The sequence below is a fragment of the Phragmites australis genome, chromosome 4, assembly GCF_958298935.1.
Source record: "Phragmites australis chromosome 4, lpPhrAust1.1, whole genome shotgun sequence".
NCBI lineage: Eukaryota > Viridiplantae > Streptophyta > Magnoliopsida > Poales > Poaceae > Phragmites > Phragmites australis.
The window spans coordinates 30,638,692-30,658,935 of NC_084924.1; the positions used below are offsets into that span (position 1 = coordinate 30,638,692).

Here is a 20,244-nt window from a genome sequence, read left to right on the forward strand (position 1 = left end):
AGAAGGTGTAGAATTATGACAATCCACATGTTGTTGATTTTTGGCTTGTGTCCCAGATCTGAGACCCTTTTTACACGAGGCAATGATGGCAACAGTTGCCAATGACGTGTCATATCTTACGTTGTTTTATTTGATACAGGGTTTTACTAATGATGTTTTGAAGTTGATTTGATGACCACCGTTGAAAGATCTTAGCATGACATTGGATGGAAGATGCATTATGTTTTCTAGGGTACTCATCCTAGGACTATTGGAACCACCCACCCTCTCTAAATGATGCAGTCCTCTTAAATGATGCTAAAATATGCCTACTTTTCAATTTTTATATAAATAAATGATAAAATCATATATAAATGATGAACTACATGTCAACCATATATGATATGGGATGATGCCCTGCATATGAACCATATGTGATGATTACCTGTATGTGAACCATATGCGATATGTGATAATTACCTGTATGTGAACCATATTATATTTAGTGATTATCTATCTGTATGTGAACCATATATACTACTTTTTTTTGGGGTGAAATTAGCACTTCTGTTTTTAGCCATGAATCGATAGTAATAATAGTGATATCACTATCACTTTCATGAACATACAATGACAATGGAGTATCATTGCCGATTCGTGACTAAAATCGACAGTCACAATGAATATATTACTGCCAGTTCGTGGCTCTTATCAACAATAATAATGGTGATATCACTACCGATTCGTGGTTCAAACCGGCAGTGACAGTGATACTAGACTATCACTGCCGATTGCGAAACCAATAGTGATAATCCCAGACTATCACTGCTGATTATACAGTATCGATTAAAAATTATCATTAATGACGGTTCTAAATTGGCATTAATGATGATTTTGTTGTAGGGTAGTTTACCACTTATTACTGGTGTTGGTGGGCGATTGGCAGCCGTACCATGTTACAGGAAAGTAAAAAAGAAGAGTAATGGCATTAAAATAGTACCATCATGATCTATAGAGCTGATGTTATTACTTTCCATGGTTAAGCTCCTGTCGCACCCGTCAACCCGTAGACATAAACACCATGAGACTTCATGGTTAATACCCGATCAGATTGTTTTTGCCGTTGTTGGTTTTAGTTTATTGTTGGTTTCTATTTTTTAAAGCTAAAAATTTAAATAAATAGGCTGTCTTATTATTAGTTTTTGAAAAGCTAGATTTTAATGAAATAAATTAAAAGCTGGTAAGCTGAAAGTAACTTTTCTAATTTTTAATATGTAAAAACCTAAATTTTTTTATAAATTATTAGCTAAAAATCATAAACACTTTTCAGTTAAAACATCTTTTAATAAAAATCTATAAATTTTAACTATGCTAAACAGAACTATTAGTTGAATACCGAGAAGGATGTGGCAGCAAGCCACTCCGTCCACAAAAGCCCGCCTTCCTTCTCCACCGAAGTAGCACCCCACCACACCCCACCACACCCCACGGGCGAGTCGCACGCTCGCTGGAGTAAACTACTACTACACGCGCAAAAATAAAACTGACAGGGAAAAAAAAAAATCCCCAAACCACTCCTCCGCTCCCTCCCCCCTCCCATGCCTCCTCCCCTCGCCGCCGCCGAAGCCGAGGAGAGTAGGACGACCGCCACCTGTAGCGCCGCCGAAGCCGCCACCGGCCGTGGCCTCCCGCGGAGCCGTCGCTGCATCTACTCCACGGGCGCAGGCGGTAGCCGTCGCAGGGGCGTCCTGTGAGCCCGGGGGCGGGGTCGGGGGAGGGCGATGGCGCCGGCGAGGAGGAAGCGCGCGGCGGCTGCTGCCGCGGCTGCCGCGGAGGCCGCGGCCAAGTGGAAGGTGGGCGACCTCGTGCTCGCCAAGATGAAGGGCTTCCCAGCGTGGCCGGCCATGGTGAGTAGGGGTGGCTCGCGGCTTGCTCTGCTCTCTTCTGATCTGTGGCATCCTGGTGTCCTGGACAGCCTGGGTCCGGGGATTCTGGGCCATGGGCGGGGGTACTTGCTTAGGGTTTCGTGAGGGCGTGGGAGACCCGGGCCTGGGGGCTGCGCCGCGGCCAGTTCGGTTAAATCTTAGGTTTTTCGGTGGTCTCCTACCTTGATTTCCCCATTTTAGCTGATAATCTGTGCTAATTTTGTCTTTCTGGTGCTGCACATCACTGAGATTTTGTGAACGTACGGTTTCGTATACCACGTGCTCAAGAAAGATGAGGATATTTGTTCAAAAGAAACCCTTTCTGTTACTTTCTGCTGAGCTTTACGGAGTAGGGGCCAATTTCTACTGCAATTTGACCTAGCTTGGTTCAATTCTTGCTGATTTGTTTGTTTAGCTGCTGGTTTCATGTTGAGATTTGGTGTTGCTGGTGGTTTATGGCATAAATGGTCTTGGGATTGGTAGGATTTGGGTTATTAGTGGTTCCCTTGCCTGTGTTTGGATGTGCCATCAAGATTTTGGTGATATTAGCTCTTTGAAGTTCTTTATTTGCAGATATGGACTGTGTTCTTATCTGCATAGTTATTTGCTCTTAGAACTGGCATGTTTTCAAGTACAGAGGTGAGGTTCTCTATGATTTGTGACAGAGGTACAGTTTTCCTTGGTAGGTTTTACATGTCAAATTACCGATTGCGTGGTAGGAAAGGTAAGGATGTCTTTTAGGGTAGACGCCACTTTAATCTTTTGATTTTTTCTTTCACTTTTCGATTTAGCATCTGATAATTTGTTCTTTTTTCTATGGTGCCCATGCAACAATGGATATCAATATGTGGAATTTATTGTATGCTTGCTTTTGTACTTTTGGTATATATATTCAAGAGTCAACTGAAGTGCGCCTCAAATGTTTCATCATGTTTTGTGTTTAAGTTTGGATCAAGACAGGGACAATGAACTAAAAGATGACCGTTCCTTTTGTTAGTAGGCGCACCACTGGTCTAGTATGCTTGATAACTTGATTCAGCTCTTCGGTGATTATGGAATATTGCTGACTTCTCTATTGTTAGGATGCCTATGCCTGTTTTGTGATAGAAAATATCCTATTTAATCTGCTAGCCCACTATCGAGGTTGTTCTAGTTTTTGCTACCGTCACTTTTCATGACAATTTCCTCTTTCACTTCAAACCTTTTCTCATTCTCATCCCATTGGTTGCACTGCAGAAAAAAGTGTTCTCAATCCTTCATGATACCACACTTCAGCACACAATTACTAATTCCATTTCAGTGAGGCAGTGAGCATTCTATTTGGTCCCGAGGATGGAAATGTTTTGATAATGAGTCCTTCCTTTATATTGTTCCAGTGCATGAAAATAAACAGATTAACTTTTAGTTAATTGAAACAAAAAATACGGCCTGGCATGTGTTTTGTTTAAATTGTCCAGTGCATGCTTCACAGGTCAAACTATTGCACGTCCTGTCCTGAATGTAACCTTTACTACTTTCTTGTGGCGTAAGATAAAATGTAGGGTACATATGTCTGTTGCATGGATATACTGGTTTGGTAAGAAATGCGTGGTGGGGAGGAGGGAAGGACATGATTGAGAGCACACTGGAAATTCTCCGGTTCGATGTGTAAAGTTCTTAGGCCATCACCAGCTTGGCATTGGCCAGTACAGGAATGTCCGTCGTAAGTACGTTGCTTGTTGTTGGCTGAAATGTCTGATATTTAGCATGGAACGGACTGCATCGACTTTTATGCTGTGTTCGTGCGGAATGCAACACTCCTGCCATTCCCTGTTGGAACGAGTAGAATGGACTGGGGAAGCTTGGTTGAGCATTTATACGTGCTTTGTCTTGGACATTCTTATAACGGAGAGCACACTATGGATGATTTTGGACAACAGACACTAACCAATAAATGTTCTTCATTACTGAAGTGATAATTTGATTTTGAATAACTGATGGTTTCCATTTCAATAATTTCTTATCTTCTGTTTTCAATTTTCATTCTGCCCCATCTTTCAGCTAAGATGCTTAGGTACCGCTACTGCCTACCAGAACTCCTATTTACATCGACGTCCTTACAAACTTTCCTTCATCCTGTATTCACTGAGGAGGCATACTGTTAACTGTGTTAGACTGCTCTTTTGCTGATATAGACATTTTCCTGAGAGCGACTAGGGTTCCCAGTAAATTATTTTGTCTCCGGGGTTTTACTTTTTAACTTCAGCTGCTATAGTTCTCATGGAGCTGCTATTGGCTTGTTCGTTCTAGTTTACGCTATGTTAGGTCCGACTGCTTTAGTAGGGAACTAGGTATGGATATTCATGTGAGCATGATACATTTGCTTGTATGAGTATTGATTTTACACTTTCAGAAATTACCTTTTTTTGAGGGAACATCTAGAAATAACTTCATTTGTATATTTGCATACTGTTGCAGATAAGTGAGCCAGAGCAATGGGGCCTGTCTTGTGTTAAAAAGAAGCTGCTGGTCTATTTCTATGGTACTAAACAAATGTAAGTGACTAAGTGCTATTTGGGCTGAACTATCCAGTTTTATTTGAATTTATGAGTTGCTTTTGTATATACTGAACAGCATCTTTTAGACACATCCTAGTGTTGTTATTGTGGATTAGCCGATATTCCTACTTGTCTTTTATAGTTCTTTTTTTTAAATATTAATAATCAAATGATATACTTTTTTGGTGAAATGGGATTAAACATGGTTTATGTACTGTTAATGCGGATATTAACATCTGACTTCCAAATTTTCCTTTCCTTTCCTTTCCGTAGTTTCCTCATCTTCATCGTTTTTCCCACTGGGGGCGGGTGGGGTGTGTCGAAGGCAGACCTCGCTAACTAAGGTCCTATGGGTTTCCTACAAAATGTTAAATATGAAAGTGCCTCAATTACATTACCACATTGAAGTCCCTGATCCTGAGAAGTTCCTTGTTGGTTGGGTGCCACCGCTTCACTTGTGAAATCCTTTGTCACGTCCGTGGGGAGGTGATCAAATTGGGTAGCTGTGGGAGGTGGCCGGCCTCTCCTTTGCCGACTCCTGCTTGTGTTGTAGGTAGATGACGCCAGGGGCGTCGGCTCTGGTGGGTAATCGGTAGCATCAGGGGATGAGGGAATAGAAGTAACAGCAAGGGGATGAGATATCGGAGAATAGGGATGAGAAACTAGATTGATTTATTTCTTAATCTCCTAAAGAGGCCTACTGCTTTTTATATACAGAGCTGCTGCTGACTCCCTTCTAAGAGCCGATTACAACCCTCAAGCAAGTCCAAAACTAATTACATCTCCTAACCGAATTGATTGCAAATCTAAACCTACCAAATCTTATTTCTACCAGCCGAACAGGACTCTGATTCCTATCTTCAACCTACTAGAATCTTATATAAGACTTCCTAATCTACTGAGACTGACTAGGGCAACCTTAGCCGCCACTTTGATCTGCTGCCTTCTTCGGTTGCCCCCTTCTATACACCTGACGACCACAACATCCTTATGCATGTTTTATTATACTGAACGGTAAAAATTTGCTAGTACTCCTTCTGAGAGTTGATTTGGTCTATTTAAAAAATGATTATCTTGTCAAGCCGATTGAGTTCACAAAAATATTATGATAGTTCTGGTTTTGGAGATTCCACACACAATAGGGAGATGAAGTAAACTTGCTAAAAGTCCACTCTCTTGTGCTGGTTTCTTAAAAAATGGGAGTACTATTGAGGATTGATGGAAAGTACAATATTTTCCTGTATATGGTCCTCGCTGGCTGATGAGAACTATCAACAGGTTTGTCGAAGATGTCTCTTAGACTAGCATTACAATGACATATAAGCCAAAGGTGAAAATTGCTTGTCAAGGTGTTAGGATCCCTTATAAAAGATGCTTTGTAAAGACTGTCCCCTGAGGACCTCACTACTACATGACAGCAAAATTTTTCTAGAGGCGGTGTTGTTTGGGACTATGGATTGAATACATGCAAACATGTCTATATGACACTGATTGTGTGACTTTTGCCCTGTAATTCTCTCAACCGTTTGTGTTCAGGTCAACAATATCTGTTGCTGTTATCTAGAAGAAAATTTGTCGTCTATGAGAGACCAGACATGCAAAGTGATAAATTATGAAAACAATTCTTGGTCTTTGCCTCCATCTCTTCTCTGTCTCACCTAATCCTTGGGTTGTGTCTTGCATACTGCTGTGCAGAAAATTTGTAGTATGGAACTAGATTACCTTTACTAAGAAGCCTGTATATCATGTATGACTTTTAGTTCCTTCTGTTGCAGTGCTTTCTGCAGTTATGCTGATCTTGAGGCATTCACCGAAGAGAAAAAGAGGTCTTTACTTGCCAGGCGACATGGTAAAGGGGCTGATTTTCTGAGAGCGGTTGATGAGATAATTGAAGTTTATGATTCTTTAAATGAGAAAGGTAATAATAAGCTTGAATTGGCTGCTGATGAAGTGAAGCCAGTTATAGAAAAGCTTGCTGATAATAAAAGCTGCATGGATACTGAAAGTCTAGTCAATAGCTCCAACATGGATAGTGATAAAAAGCTAGAAGGCCATTCTTTCACTGGAAGGAGTCATGACATGCTCAATTCTGATGGACCTTCTGTCACTGTAACAGGGGACACACGTTGTATTGTAAATTCCGCTCTTGATGAGCCTACTGAAAACGTATCCATCCTTGATGAAATGAGGGATACCCCTTTATCCACCAGTTCACTTTCGAAGAAGCTAAGGGATGCACAGCCACAGAATTGCTATACACGTAACAGGGTTCCATTGATGCGGAAGTCAAGAAGTTCATTAAGTGTTGAATCAAGAAAGGCTCAAGGCTCTGGTAAACTTCTGGGTCGTACCAGTTTGGATTCTATTGATTTGGTTTCTGATGACAATAAGGAAGATTTGCATCGTCATAAGCATGTAGAAGATGACAAAGCTAACCCAGGTTCTGTTTCAAAACCAAACAATGTTTGGTTGCATTCAAGTGGAGGCACTTTCAAACAACCTGAATTTTTTGAGACTAGTAACATCGATAAAAAGTTGAATCCTCCTGCTAAGGTAGATGATACCTGTAACAGTGAAGCATCTGAAAATGGAGCTTCAGAGACAGAATTGAAATCGAATGGTACATCAAATCTTCCCATGGCCACAGCAGTAATTTTCAAGAGAAAAAGAAAATCAAATAGAACAGTTCCTCATTCTACAGATTGTACTGCACCAAATAAAGATGAAGAATTGCAGGCTGAGTCAAGCGAAAACCTTGCAGATTCTCCAAACTCAAAGAATGAAGTGAATAAGTCAGATGGAGATGAGCACTTGCCATTGGTTAAAAGGGCAAGGGTTCGAATGGGAAGGCCTCAGTTGGAGTACTCAGCTGTTGATGAGATTGATGTTTCCAATAACAAAGCAGAGCTTTTTACACCTGTGGACCAATGTGGTATTCATAGTACACATGCAATACAAGGCAATGATTATTCAGCTGATCAAGTGTCCGCTGTGGTAAATACTGTTTCTAATTCATCATCCATATTTGACATGCCTGTCTCGTCAGGGGATGGTAATCCTTCTTGGAAGAATAAAGAATACCAACCAAAGATTTTAACATTGGATGTGGAAGCTGCTTTGCCTCCGTCTAAACGCCTTCATCGCGCCTTAGAAGCTATGTCTGCTAATGTTGCTGAAACTGTTAATGGTCTACCTGAAGTAACAGGACTAAATGACTTGGTTTTAAGCAGCCCTTTTTCTTTAGCAAACAGCAATTCTAATAAATCTGCAGAAGCAGTTGGTGCAACCTTCAATAAATCTGCAGAAGTTCAAAGCCCTAGACCATCTTTGAACATGGAATTCGTGCATAGCCCAACAGGCAAAATGTATACCTCAGAATCAATTTTACAAAATAACAATGTTCCTCATTCTACTTCAGTTCCTTCAGAAGCAAATGATATTGACAATCATATCATGATAAAAGGTAATATTTGTGAAGGAACCCACATGGACAGCAAAAATACCAACGGTTCCTTAGTTTGTAATGAAGTTGATAATGATGTCTGTGGGAAACCTTCAGCCCTTTGTATGAAGTTGAATGAGCCTGCTCTTGATGTCACACTAGCCACATCTGTACCTGACCGGCTATCTTCGTCTTTGGAGAAAGCTGGTGGAAATGCGGTCACAAAACCAATCGGCGGCAAGGACACAAAACCAATCAGTGGCAAGGACACAAAACCAATCGGCTCCGCTGCTTGTGATGTTGACAGAAGTTCTGAGCCAATTGAACAGACAAACAACAATGTAATCACTGATGCTATATGCCGTGGTGAGACTGTTATAGCTGAATCAACAAATAATGTGAGGGATACATCAAGCAACTCTTCATTGGCTACTAAATTGTCCAGTATATTATCCGATGCAGACACCCGGGCATTTGAAGTGTAAGATCCAGATTTTCATGCTGAAGTTTTTCTCTATATCAGTGATCTGTTTGTTTACCATGATATTTTTCCTATCTACATGTCTGTCTTTGCCCTTCGATAATGTTCATGCATGCACCCTTTCTGTTTTAGACATGCTTCCTTTCCAAAATTTTGTTACTATGGCCTTTCCATTTTATTGAATTATGTAACAGATAATTACTAACCTAAAGATGTATATTTTTGAATTTGCATTTGCAAAATAGGTCTGCAATGGGTTAGGAATTAGGAGGATACCCTATATACTACATGTTTCTGCTGGTACGTTGGTAGGGCATTGATTGTAAAAACTAGGGAAATGAAAGGTGCTGCACATATGGTGCTGGACAGCTGAACTCTTCCCCTTTCCTGCAAATAAATTTGACCAAATGCTTGTGCCTTGATACATGATTTGCACTGTACCTAAAAAGCAGTGGCTCATTAACCATCTTATGCCAATATGCAGATGATAATGTACGTGATATTAATCTTTTAGATCCATCCCTTGTTTGGAACAGAAACGAATATCCACCCTCACTTGAAATTGCCTTTCCTACAACATCCCTATGTCCCATACAGACCCTTTTTAGTGTAATATTACATTGATATTTTGTGCATCAGGATAACTCTCTTTTTAAGACCAGATAGCTTGGGTTAATGTTCACCTCACTCAATCATTTCAGAGGACAAAATTAAGTGGAAGGACTACTGTACTGTACATAAGTGGTTTAACTGGAAGTTGATTTGCTAATTGACTAGCACCTTTGACTTATGTAGATTTGATTTTTTTAATTGGATTTTAAAAAATGTGCTGACTAGCTTTTGTGGATCCAATAAATCTTTTCGTACTGCATACTTTTGCGGATGCCAATATATCTTTGTAAGGTATTTCATTTATCCTGCACAATTCTTTCTTAAGAATGTGAGGCAGTTGGGGCTATTGTCTACCTCTTTGTGTACCTGATATTCTATCTATATGATGGAATCAATATGTTCATTCTATCTTTGTTTAGCTATATAATTTTTCATAGAAGATGCCATTTAGGAGTTGGTAGAGATTAATTTTGGGACCACAATGGAGATTTAATTGTTGCTGTGTTAGGACCAAAATGCTGGGACATGTTTGAAGGCTGAACATCCTCTATTGCTTCAGGTCTAAATCCACTGTTTGGGAACTGCCTTGCTGTTTCTAAGCAGGAATGCTTATTTTGAAAGAATGAAAAGATTCACATCAGTGCCCTATAATCGCAATTTTTGTCTTACATATTGGATCACCTTCCCCTTGTTAAAAATCTATATTTTATCCTAGTAGTGTACTCCCTCCACTTAATAATATTTGTCCAGCCCCACCATGCTCAAGACCAAGAGAGCACTAAATATAAGAAAAAAAAGTAATGAGAAAACAACCACACATACCTCTATCGTATGACATGCTACAAACACCTAGCTTCTAAGTTCTTTCACAGCATTAAAGCAGGGTAGAGAGTGGAAGCAATTCAATTACTACACGCTGGCTTTCGTAAAAAGTAAAACTACAATATCATTTTCGTTAAAAAAAAGAAACTACAATATTATTTTCGTTGATGGACAAACATTTTGAAACAATGCTTCCTGAGAAGTTGGACAAATATTGCAAAATGGAGGGAGGAGTTTTACATGCATTAAGTGATGACGGTGTGAATTCTTCTATTTGGCTATAAGGACCCCTGCCGGTCCCTTCGTGTTATATAGGGCTGAAACGCCCGAGAGGATTACAGAGAGGGCGCCGCCGTGTAGTCCAAGAATAGCAAGCCAGGTTGGTTTCCAATTATACATTTAAACAATCTATCCTTTCTATCTAAACATAGCCCGACCTGACTTTCCTGATAATACACGACAACTTTACATAACTGAATAGATTCTATGTATCAAAAACCGAGTCTATCTCTAACATTCCCCCTCAATCACAACTTGTCTAAGTTGAGATTGTATCTGAATTCTTCAAGCTGTTTCAGTGGAAGTGGCTTTGTGAATCCATCTGCAACTTGATCTCCTGAAGACACAAGCTTAATATCCAACAACTTGTCTTTCACTCTTTCTCTAACAAAGTGATAGTCCACCTCAATATGCTTTGTACGGGCATGAAAAACAGGATTAGCTGAGAGATATGTTGCACCAATATTATCATACCATAACTTTGCCACAGATGGACTTTTTACACCTAGTTCTTTGAGAAGAGTTTGTACCCATATGATTTCGGCCGTGGCATTAGCCACTGACTTGTATTCTGCTTCTGTACTTGATCTAGACACATTTGCTTGTTTTCGAGCACTCCGTGAAATAAGATGTTTTTCCTAAGAAAACAGCAAAACCTCCTGTTGATCTTCAATCATCTAAACATCCTGCCCAATCTGCATCAGAAAAGGCAGAGACAAGCATTGATGATGACTTGCTTATCTTTAAACCAATTCCCAGAGTATGCTTCAAATATCTGAGGATCCTTTTAACTGCTGTCCAATGCATAATGGTTGGAGCATGCAGATATTGACAAACCTTATTAACTGAGAATGATATATCAGGTCTGGTTAGTCAAATACTGCAATGCTCCAACAATACTCCGATACCTTGTGCTGTCTTTAGGTCCAAGCTTCTCTCCTTGAGCTATAAGCTTGTCTGTCGTTGACATGGGTGTATTAACTAGTTTGCAGTTGTACATCTGCGCCGCCTTCAATAAATTGGCTGTATACTTTTCTTGAGTCAATAGAATACCATCTTGTGCCTTCTTGACTTCAATTCCTAAAAAATAGTGCAATTCACCCAGATCTTTTAGAGGAAATTCAGCCTCTAAGTCCTGAAGAAGGGCTGCTGTAGCATCTGTACTAGAGCTGGCAACAATTATGTCATCAACATATATGAGGATAAAAATGACAGTGCTTCCTCTTCTAAAGAAGAATAATGACGTGTCAGCCTTAGAAGGAGTAAATCTGAGCTGCTGCAGCTTATCACTAGGTCTGGAGTACCACGCTCTTGGCGCTTATTTCAGCCCATACAAAGACTTATCCAACTTACAAACATAATTCTTGAGTTGCTGATCTTCATACCTAGGAGGTTGTTTCATATAAACATCTTCTGTAATAACACCATGAAGAAAAGCGTTCTGCACATCAAGTTGGCGAAGACTCCATCCATTTGCAATGGCAATAGACAAAACTATCCTGATGGATGCAGCCTTAGCAACAAGGCTAAAAGTGTCTTCATAATCGATCCCATATCTTTGCTTAAAACCTTTTGCTACTAAACGAGCCTTATATCTATCAATACTTCCATCAGTCTTTCTTTTAATTTTATAGACTCACTTGCAATCGATCAAATTCATTCCATTCCTAGAGAAACAAGATGCCATGTTTTGTTGTCCTTAAGTGCCATGTACTCTGCATCCATAGCATCTTTCCAATTCTTATCTTGCAGAGCCTCTTCTAAGTTACATGGTTCACCATTAGAAGCAAGGAACCCATATCTAACACGCCCATCTGTATACTTGTCTCGGCCATAGTAAAAATAACAGGTTGAACAATACCTCTTTGTGATCTTGTCACTGGTCGATGTTGTGAAACTGATGCTACAACAACAGGAGAGGGAGGTACTGAATCTAATGTTGTACTGTCATCTTCAGAACTCGGCATAAGAGAGGAATTACTCGGCAGTTCAGGTTCAACTTCAGGAGTTGGTGTAGAAGGCTTGAGGCGTTGACTGTATACTCTGGTAATAGGTGATCGAGCTTCTGTTGCAGCCAAGCCTTCTGTTGTGCCAAGCTAAAAAACAGCCGGTGCAGGAGCTTCAACTTCAGGAGTGAATTTCTGTTCTGAAAATATTTCTGCAACATCATCTAATTCAACAGGATTATGACAGTTAGCAGATTGATCGGACACATTTTCACCCCCTTGATCAATATGATTCAACAACTCTTTCGGAAGGAGAAGAATCTCAGATCGTAGTCTAGTTCCTGCATTTGGATGAAGATGAGCAAAGGGAAAAACATGCTCATCAAAAACATCTCTAGAGATATTAGTTCTCCCAGTTGAAATATCTAGGCACTTGAATCCTTTATGCATATTGCTATATCCAAGAAAGGCACATTGTTTGGAGCGAAACTGAAGTTTGTGAGAATTATAAGGACGAAGATTGGGCCAACAAGCACACCCAAAAATCCTAAGAGAGGAATAATCAGGAGTGATATTATGTAAATGTTCCAAAGGAGTATTCCAAAAAATAGTTTTGCTTGGTGTGCGATTTATGAGATAAGTGGCAGCAATGAAGGCTTCGTCCCAGAATTTGAGAGGCATTGAGGCATGAGCAAGAAGGGAAAGACCAACCTCAACTATGTGCCCATGTTTGTGTTCAGCTGCTCCATTTTGCTGATGAGTGTGAGGAGAGGACAAGATACTCAATGGGATATACCGATTTTTTGAAAAAAAGGATTGAGTTTTTCATATTCACCACCCCAGTCGGTCTGAATAGAAATAATTTTTCTATTAAACAATTTTTCCACAAGGTTTTGAAACTCATGGAATTTCTGAAAGACCTCATATTTATTTTTCAGCAAACAGATCCATGTGAATTTATTGAAATCATCAATGAAACTGACATAGTATTTATTCCTGCCCACAGATTCTGGGGCAGGTCCTCACACATAAGAGAAAACAAGTTCTAATGGTAGACTAGATTCACTAGGAGATCTCAAAAAAGGTAACTGATGGCTCTTTGCCCGTTGACAGGCATCACAAACTGAGCCCTTATTTGACTTCGAAGAACAAGGAAGTTTATTTTTTACTAATGACACGCTGAATAACAGATGGAGATGCATGACCTAGCCGACTATGCCATAGCGACAGGGATGGCTTTAACACACCATAGACTTGTTTTCTCGGGCTGATGGGTATGGATGAGAGAGGGTAGAGACCTCCCTCACACTTGCCTCGCAGCAGGATTTGCCTCGTTGCCTGATCCTTAATCAAGAAAAAATCAGGGTGAAATTCAAGATAGGCTTGGTTATCAGCAGCAAGACGATGAACGGAAACAAGATTTTTTTTAGTAGCTTTAGGAACATGAAGGATGTTTCTTAGATGAAGATCACGTTTAGGGGTATGAATACGTGAATGACCAATGTGCATAATGTCCATACTTGCTCCATTGGCGGCATGAATCTGGTCTCCACCTCCATACCTATCGCGCACCGTCAGCTTATCAAGCTCGCTGGTGATGTGGTCGGTGGCACCCGTGTCGGTGTACCAGTTGGTGTCGACGCCATAGGAAGTGGTGGCTGATGCTGCTATTCTCTTGCTTGGGACGAAATTAGCATCAAACCTATGCCAACAGATCTCAACCGTGGGCCCCTTCTTGCATAGCTGGCACATAAGACGATTGTCTTCTTCATTGCCTGGTCTTCTTCATTGTCACGACCACCATGACCATTGCTGGGGCCATCATTGCCACGGCCGCGGCCACAACCTCTCTGGAAACCACGCTGAAAGCCTCTGCGTCCGCGCGTAGCAGAATCGGTAGAGGACTGCAATGATCTGCCTTGTAGCAGCTGAATCTGTTGCTGGAAACTGAGGAGTTAGGAGTAAACCTCTCCAACTGAGATTGGTTCTGGACGCCCAACCAAGTTCGTCACGATTGGATTGTACTCCATGTCAAGGTCGGAGAGGATGTAGGAGATCAATTCTTCTTCATCTAGCGGTTTTCCAGCAGATGCCATTTCATCTGCTAGTGTCTTCATCTTGCCGATGTACTCGTCCACACTCATATTGCCCTTCTGAGTTGTGGCTAGGGTTATGCGCTTGTTCACTGACCGCGCACGAGTCTGCGAAGAACATGCCCTCAATCACCTGCCAGACTTACGCCGTTGTCTTCTTGTCAGCGACGTGGATGAGAATTTCCGTGATCAGGGAAGACAGTAGATACCCGAGGATCTGCTGATCCTTGGCCACCCATTGAATGTGCTCAGGATTGGGAATCTTGATCGTCTTCTCTCCTTGTTTGACCTCAATCTCCTCTGCTGACGCCTTTGAGGTTCCATCAAGAAACTCCATCATCAGGGTGCCGCGGATAGTGGGTAGGACTTGCGCCTTCCACAGCATGTGATTCGACTTGGTCAGCTTCTCTGTCACAGGGACGACAAAGGGAAAAATAGAGGGAGAAGAAGAGGAGCTCGCCATAGATGAGGCTGGCTCTGGTACCATGTGAATTCTTCTATTTGGCTATAAGGACCCCTGCTGGTCCCTTTGTGTTATATAGGGCTGAAACGCCTGAGAGGATTACAGAGAGGGCGCTGCCGTGAAGTCCAAGAATAGCAGGCCAGGTTGGTTTCCAATTATACATTTAAACAATCTATCCTTTCTATCTAAACATAGCCCGGCCTGACTTTCCTGATAATACACGGCAGCTTTACATAACTGAATAGATTCTATGTATCAAAAACCGACTCTATCTCTAACAGGCGGAACTCTTTTCATTTCACTCAAGCTGTGAAGCATAAGTAATGCTCTCCTATGTAAATTTTGTATGCAAGATTTACAGTTTTGATGGAGAATTAAATAAGATTGTAGATTAGGTTCATGAATATGCTGTTGTTTCTTGCAGTTCTGATCTTTTCTTCTGTTGTACCTTCCGACTCGGTGCTTAAATTTACAAGGTCGCCTTCTGAAAAGACATAACTGTGCTTATTTTGTCTTGCAGGCATACATTCTCAGCTTTGGCATTGAAAGAACTGAACCACAGGAACCTAAAGGACAAGAGCACTTCTCCGGATTCAATGCCAATGAAAGAACTCATAGCTGTTGCACAAGCTAGAAGGTTATCTCGATCAACTACCTTTCCAGATAACTTCTTAAATGCCAAGTACATTCCCGAAACTTTAGTAAGTACACCTCCCAAGGAAGGATTGCACAGGCAGTTATCACCTTCGAATCGAATAATCAGGTCCACCTTGACAAATGATAATTTTCAGTCTAGGAGTCCTTTTGATAGTATTCAACATAAGAAATTAGCAGTTCATGATGAAGCCAATGCTGCACGAAGGGCTTTCAAAGATTTCCTTGATACACTGACGAGAACAAAAGAAAGTATAGCACGTGCAACACGGCTTGCTATTGATTGTGCTAAATTCGGCATTGCTGGTGAGGTTAGACCATGCCTATCTCTCCTCTTTTGCTTGTATTTTTCACAGAGAATACTGTTTTCTTACAAGTCCTAGACTCCTAGTTCTTCGTTCATGTCCTATAACTAGGTTTCTCTTTAGGATTATCTTCATTTGCATGCTTCTGGATTTATTCCCATCAAGCATGGCATAGGGTATTGGATATGCTGGTCCATGTTGTTTTCTTTGATATGTTGGATTATTGGTGGACTGGTGAACAAATATTTGTTTTCTTAGCATGATGGTGATGTGTTGTTCTCTGTGCCAACCACTAGCTTGAGGAGCAAGCATTTCATTTTGATGTATCGTATTTGCTACCTTAGAGAGCCATCTCTAATAGTTTCTACTGGCTTAGGCATGGTATGAGAACTTATATCATCAACTTATGGACTTGGGAAATAACCAGTGATAATCCAGTCAGACATTCTGCTTCTAAATTCTAGTTTACTTGGAAGTTTATATAAACATGCATGTTGCGTTCAGCCTACCTTTCACGCAACCAATTGCCATCTATCAAATTTTTACGATGCCTTTTTTTAGGTAATTGATATTATTGTTGAACACCTGGAAAATGAATCTAATTTATATAAGAGGGTGGACCTCTTCTTTCTTGTGGATTCAATAACACAGTGCTCTCGCAATCAGAAAGGTAAGTTGGTTATTTTATGTTTGCTCATTATTTTATGTATGCATAGTATTTATCTCACTGTTAAAAATCTTGCAGGTGGAGCTGGGGATGTATATCCATCTCTTATTCAGGCAGTTCTACCTCGAATACTCTATGCTGCTGCACCTCCTGGAAACTCAGCTTGGGAGAATCGAAGGCAGTGTCTTAAGGTAAGTGCCTTTTTTGGTCTGGCAGAACAGATATTGTGTGCTGCCTTTTCTTTTGCCCCTTACAAGTTTGTCATTTGATTATTAGGTCTTGAAACTTTGGCTTGAGAGAAAAACACTTTCGGAATATATCATCCGTCACCATATTAGAGAAATTGAGACTATCAATGAGGCATCATTTGGAAGTTCTCGTCGTTCTTCAAGAACAGAAAGAGCTCTAAATGATCCTTTGCGTGACAATGAAGGAATACTTGTTGATGAGTATGGGAGGTATGTCGGTTTCCCTCGTTCATTTTCCTGAAATGTAAAATGGTTTTAAGTCATGATATCATGCTCTATGCACTAATTTTTTATTTGTTTCTTACCAATACATTAGTAGGAATATGGGTGGGAGCTATGGCGGTTTCCTTCATTCATGTACTGGAAATGGAAAATGGTTTTACATTATATGCAATAATGGGCACGCTTTCTATAATATATATGGTACAATATATTGGTAGGAAAACTTATGATGATGCGTTTAGGGTCATGTATAATGCATGCAGTGCAGAGCCGTGCCAGTGGCATCATAGTGCCAAGAGGGCCTTCAAATTTGACGTCATCAATTTAGCAAATCAGTTATGCATATAGAAGTATGCAGCATCATCTTTTATTCTGAGAAAATGTTCCCTACTTGTATTTTCTTCATGTTTTTATGTGTTTCATTATTTTCAACAGCAATGCTGGTTTTCAGCTACCCAACTTAATTTGCACAAAAGTACTTGAAGAAGAGGAAGGAAGCTCCTCTGAAGATAGGAGTTTTGAAGCTGTTACACCTGAACAGGATGCCCCAGGTAATGATGATGAAGAAGAATCTCAAATGCCTGTGGAGAAGCACCGGCGTATCCTTGAAGATGTTGATGGTGAGCTTGAGATGGAGGATGTAGCTCCACCTTCTGAAGTCGAAGTTAGCACCAAATGCCGACCAGAGCAAAGGGGCACCAAGTCTGCAACATCTGATCCACGTCCTTCAGATGTTGGTCCTCCCCTTCCTATTGATAGGCCTCCATCACCTCCACCATTGCCATCATCTCCTCCACCTGTGCCACCACCTCCACCTGTTCCCATTTCTCAGAGTTCACAGATGCAGCCAAAATTACAAAAGACATTTGATCCCGTTGGGCTGCAGCCTGCAAGAGCTACCTATGTATGTATATTTTGTTCATGTGCAAGAAGAGGTTACACAATCATTATATTATGTACTTAACAGGTGCCTCTTTTTTTGGCAGAATGTTCAAAGTCAACAACAGCATTCTACTGTGGAGCACCCAGGAAACATGAATCCTTCTGTGGCATCATTGCCGCCTCCACCATTTTGTCACTCGGGATATGGAGGTCACCCAAATCAGATACCACCTCCCCCGCCAATGGCACCACCCAATCCTCCTGGTTCCCATGGGAATTTCCCTGCTGCACCCCCAGGACCATACCAGGGGAATAACTACCATCGACCCCCAACTACATCAATTCCTAACGAGGGGTATCATTTGCAACCACCACCCCCTCCGCCGCCTCTAAATCAATTCCCTTGTGTGCCAGCAGAACCTCAACAAAGGCCACATCATTGGGGCAATAACTGTTCATCTTATCCTGAGAGATATCGGTACGATGGACGTGATCGAGGTCATCACATACATGATAGAAGTCACGGGCATGATAGACAACACCATTTTGATGATAGAGCATATCACTACGATGATGGAGGATATCACTACGATGATAGAGCCCATTACTTTGATGATAGAAGACATCATTTCGATGAACGAGGGCATCACTTCGATGAGAGAGCTATTAGGGGACCAATGCACCATGAGGTTGCTGAGAGGGGAAGATTTCCCCCTTTTCTGCCAGGTAAACTTATTAGCATGGTCATGTTGTGAACCTTTTCTTATTTATCATGGTCTTCATGCTATAAAGTTTTCCCTAATAAAAACCAGACTTGCTAGTGTTTTTTCATGAATAAGCTGTTGCTTGTTATATGATCACCCAGTATTGAGTTAATTTGGTTTCTTCTGGTGTACTATCCAGGGCCTCCAATTCCAGACCATTTTGAAGCTTCACCAGTCCCGATGCACTATGGACGGCCATCGGATCCTCCACCAGGGCCTTGTGCAGGCTGGTCTAGACCCCCTAGGATATCTAACTATTCTCCCTCCAGACATTCTATGGAGCCTCCGGTTTCACATGTACCTGGAGGTATGTTGATATGTTTCCCAATCTAAGTTGCATCCATTTACCTATCTATCATTGTTACCGGAAAATCCGATTTGATAGCTTTTGCCTTGTATGAAACTGCTACTATTTTGCGGTTATGGTAGAAACATTTCAGGCTTAATTCAAAAGCTTAAGTAAAAGATCAGGTGGGGGAACCTCATGAAAGAATGACATAATTTTGTTGATTCAAAAGCTTCCATTTTAGGCCCTGTTTGGATCCATGGTATTGGGTGTGAAATTGATGAATTGGAATTGGATTCCATAGTTTGGACTGTTTGGTGCGCTTCTGGAATCTGGAATTGGAATAAACTATTCCACCATAATTCCAGAGAGGGGATGAGATAACTAAGTACAATTCTTAGTCAAAATAAAAGAATCGGTGATTCCTTCACCGATCGCGAGTCGTGACTTGTCTTCTTGCGGGCTGGATTTGTCTTCTTGCGTACTACGAAGCCGCAACTGTGTGGAGTATGTCGGTGAGGCCTTCTTCCCCACCACCTGAGCTGGTGGTGGGCGAATTAACTGGACGGAGCAGCTCCATCTCCATCGCTGCTTACTTTCCATCCATCGTCAGTGGTGCTTTGTGCAGCTGGCAGCAACTGGTGTTAGTTTTGGGCTTGATTTGGGGAGCTGAGACTACTTGATCATTTTGTTGTTTAAAAAAATTGGTGAAACATCTTCCAATTCAGCACACCAAACAAAAAATTGGGTTTTGATTTGGCTTGAATCAAATTCAAATGCTACCTGCATTGGATTATGAACTGAATGAATCACATTCAGTTCGATGGTCCAAATGTGCTAATTCTGATTCCTCACGCTCAGTAACAGTTGTATTTATGTAATTTGCTTGTTGATGCTAAAATAAGCGTGACGGGGCATTTTCAAAAGAAAGTTTCTTGACATTCTCTTAGGTGACTATAGAGTTGATATTAAATGTACCTGTTTTACTGCAGGACATGGTAGCTGGAGACCAAGATAACCTTTCGCTATATTGAAATGGTATGTTACTGTTCCATTGGCATTGTTCTGATTGCTATATGCAAGTCGTTAATATCTTCTGACGTCTTGTTTCTGTTAGGTGCTGATGCTTTTTTAGTTTGGGATTTTTGGCTTTGGTAAACCTGGAAGGCTGAGGTAGCTAACTGTCTCCCTCAGTGGGGTCTAGCGCGAAACTACCCTGAAAGTGGCTAGGCGTTACCTGCCTCCCTGTACATATGTATCTTAGAATTATTCTGCGATTGTGGAAGGAACGGCAGTCCCAACCGCATGAAGAGCTGTATCACACAGGTAGACTGCTCGACCACATGGAGAGCTGAATCTTAAGGATAGGCTGTCATGTATCAACCAATGTTAGCTGTAGATTGTGTTGTTAGTCCGACAGTGTTCAATTTCATTCGGATGAATTTCATTGCTTATGTCCATTAACGTATCCCCTCCTGCCCTCAGGCAACAGCTACTCTGATGACTTACTGAAACTGTTTGATTACAGCGTACATAAGCCAAAGAGTAAAATACGAGCCATTTTGCCGTAGTCCTTGCATCTGCTGAAGACCCTTGCATGCATTGCTTGTCAAACTGCATAAAACAGGGCAAGGACA

General features: G+C 41.1%; 1 protein-coding gene and 1 non-coding gene across 2 annotated transcripts; one reads left to right on the top strand and one right to left on the bottom strand.

The window, feature by feature from the left end:
- The first annotated feature begins 1,461 nt into the window (after positions 1 to 1,461).
- On the top strand, positions 1,462 to 20,075 carry LOC133916070 (protein HUA2-LIKE 2-like). Its single transcript, XM_062359566.1, has 12 exons — positions 1,462 to 1,886; positions 4,362 to 4,438; positions 6,217 to 8,364; positions 15,100 to 15,544; positions 16,100 to 16,208; positions 16,284 to 16,396; positions 16,482 to 16,663; positions 17,111 to 17,579; positions 17,662 to 18,283; positions 18,461 to 18,628; positions 19,600 to 19,645; positions 19,725 to 20,075. The coding sequence occupies exons 1-11, from the start codon at positions 1,761 to 1,763 to the stop codon at positions 19,623 to 19,625; spliced, it is 4,485 nt and encodes a 1,494-aa protein (XP_062215550.1). The 5' UTR covers positions 1,462 to 1,760; the 3' UTR covers positions 19,626 to 19,645; positions 19,725 to 20,075.
- Positions 13,963 to 14,101, bottom strand: LOC133917236 (small nucleolar RNA Z247). Its single transcript, XR_009909639.1, has one exon. It is a non-coding gene; the product is annotated as a small nucleolar RNA Z247 (small nucleolar RNA).
- Positions 20,076 to 20,244: the final 169 nt, after the last annotated feature.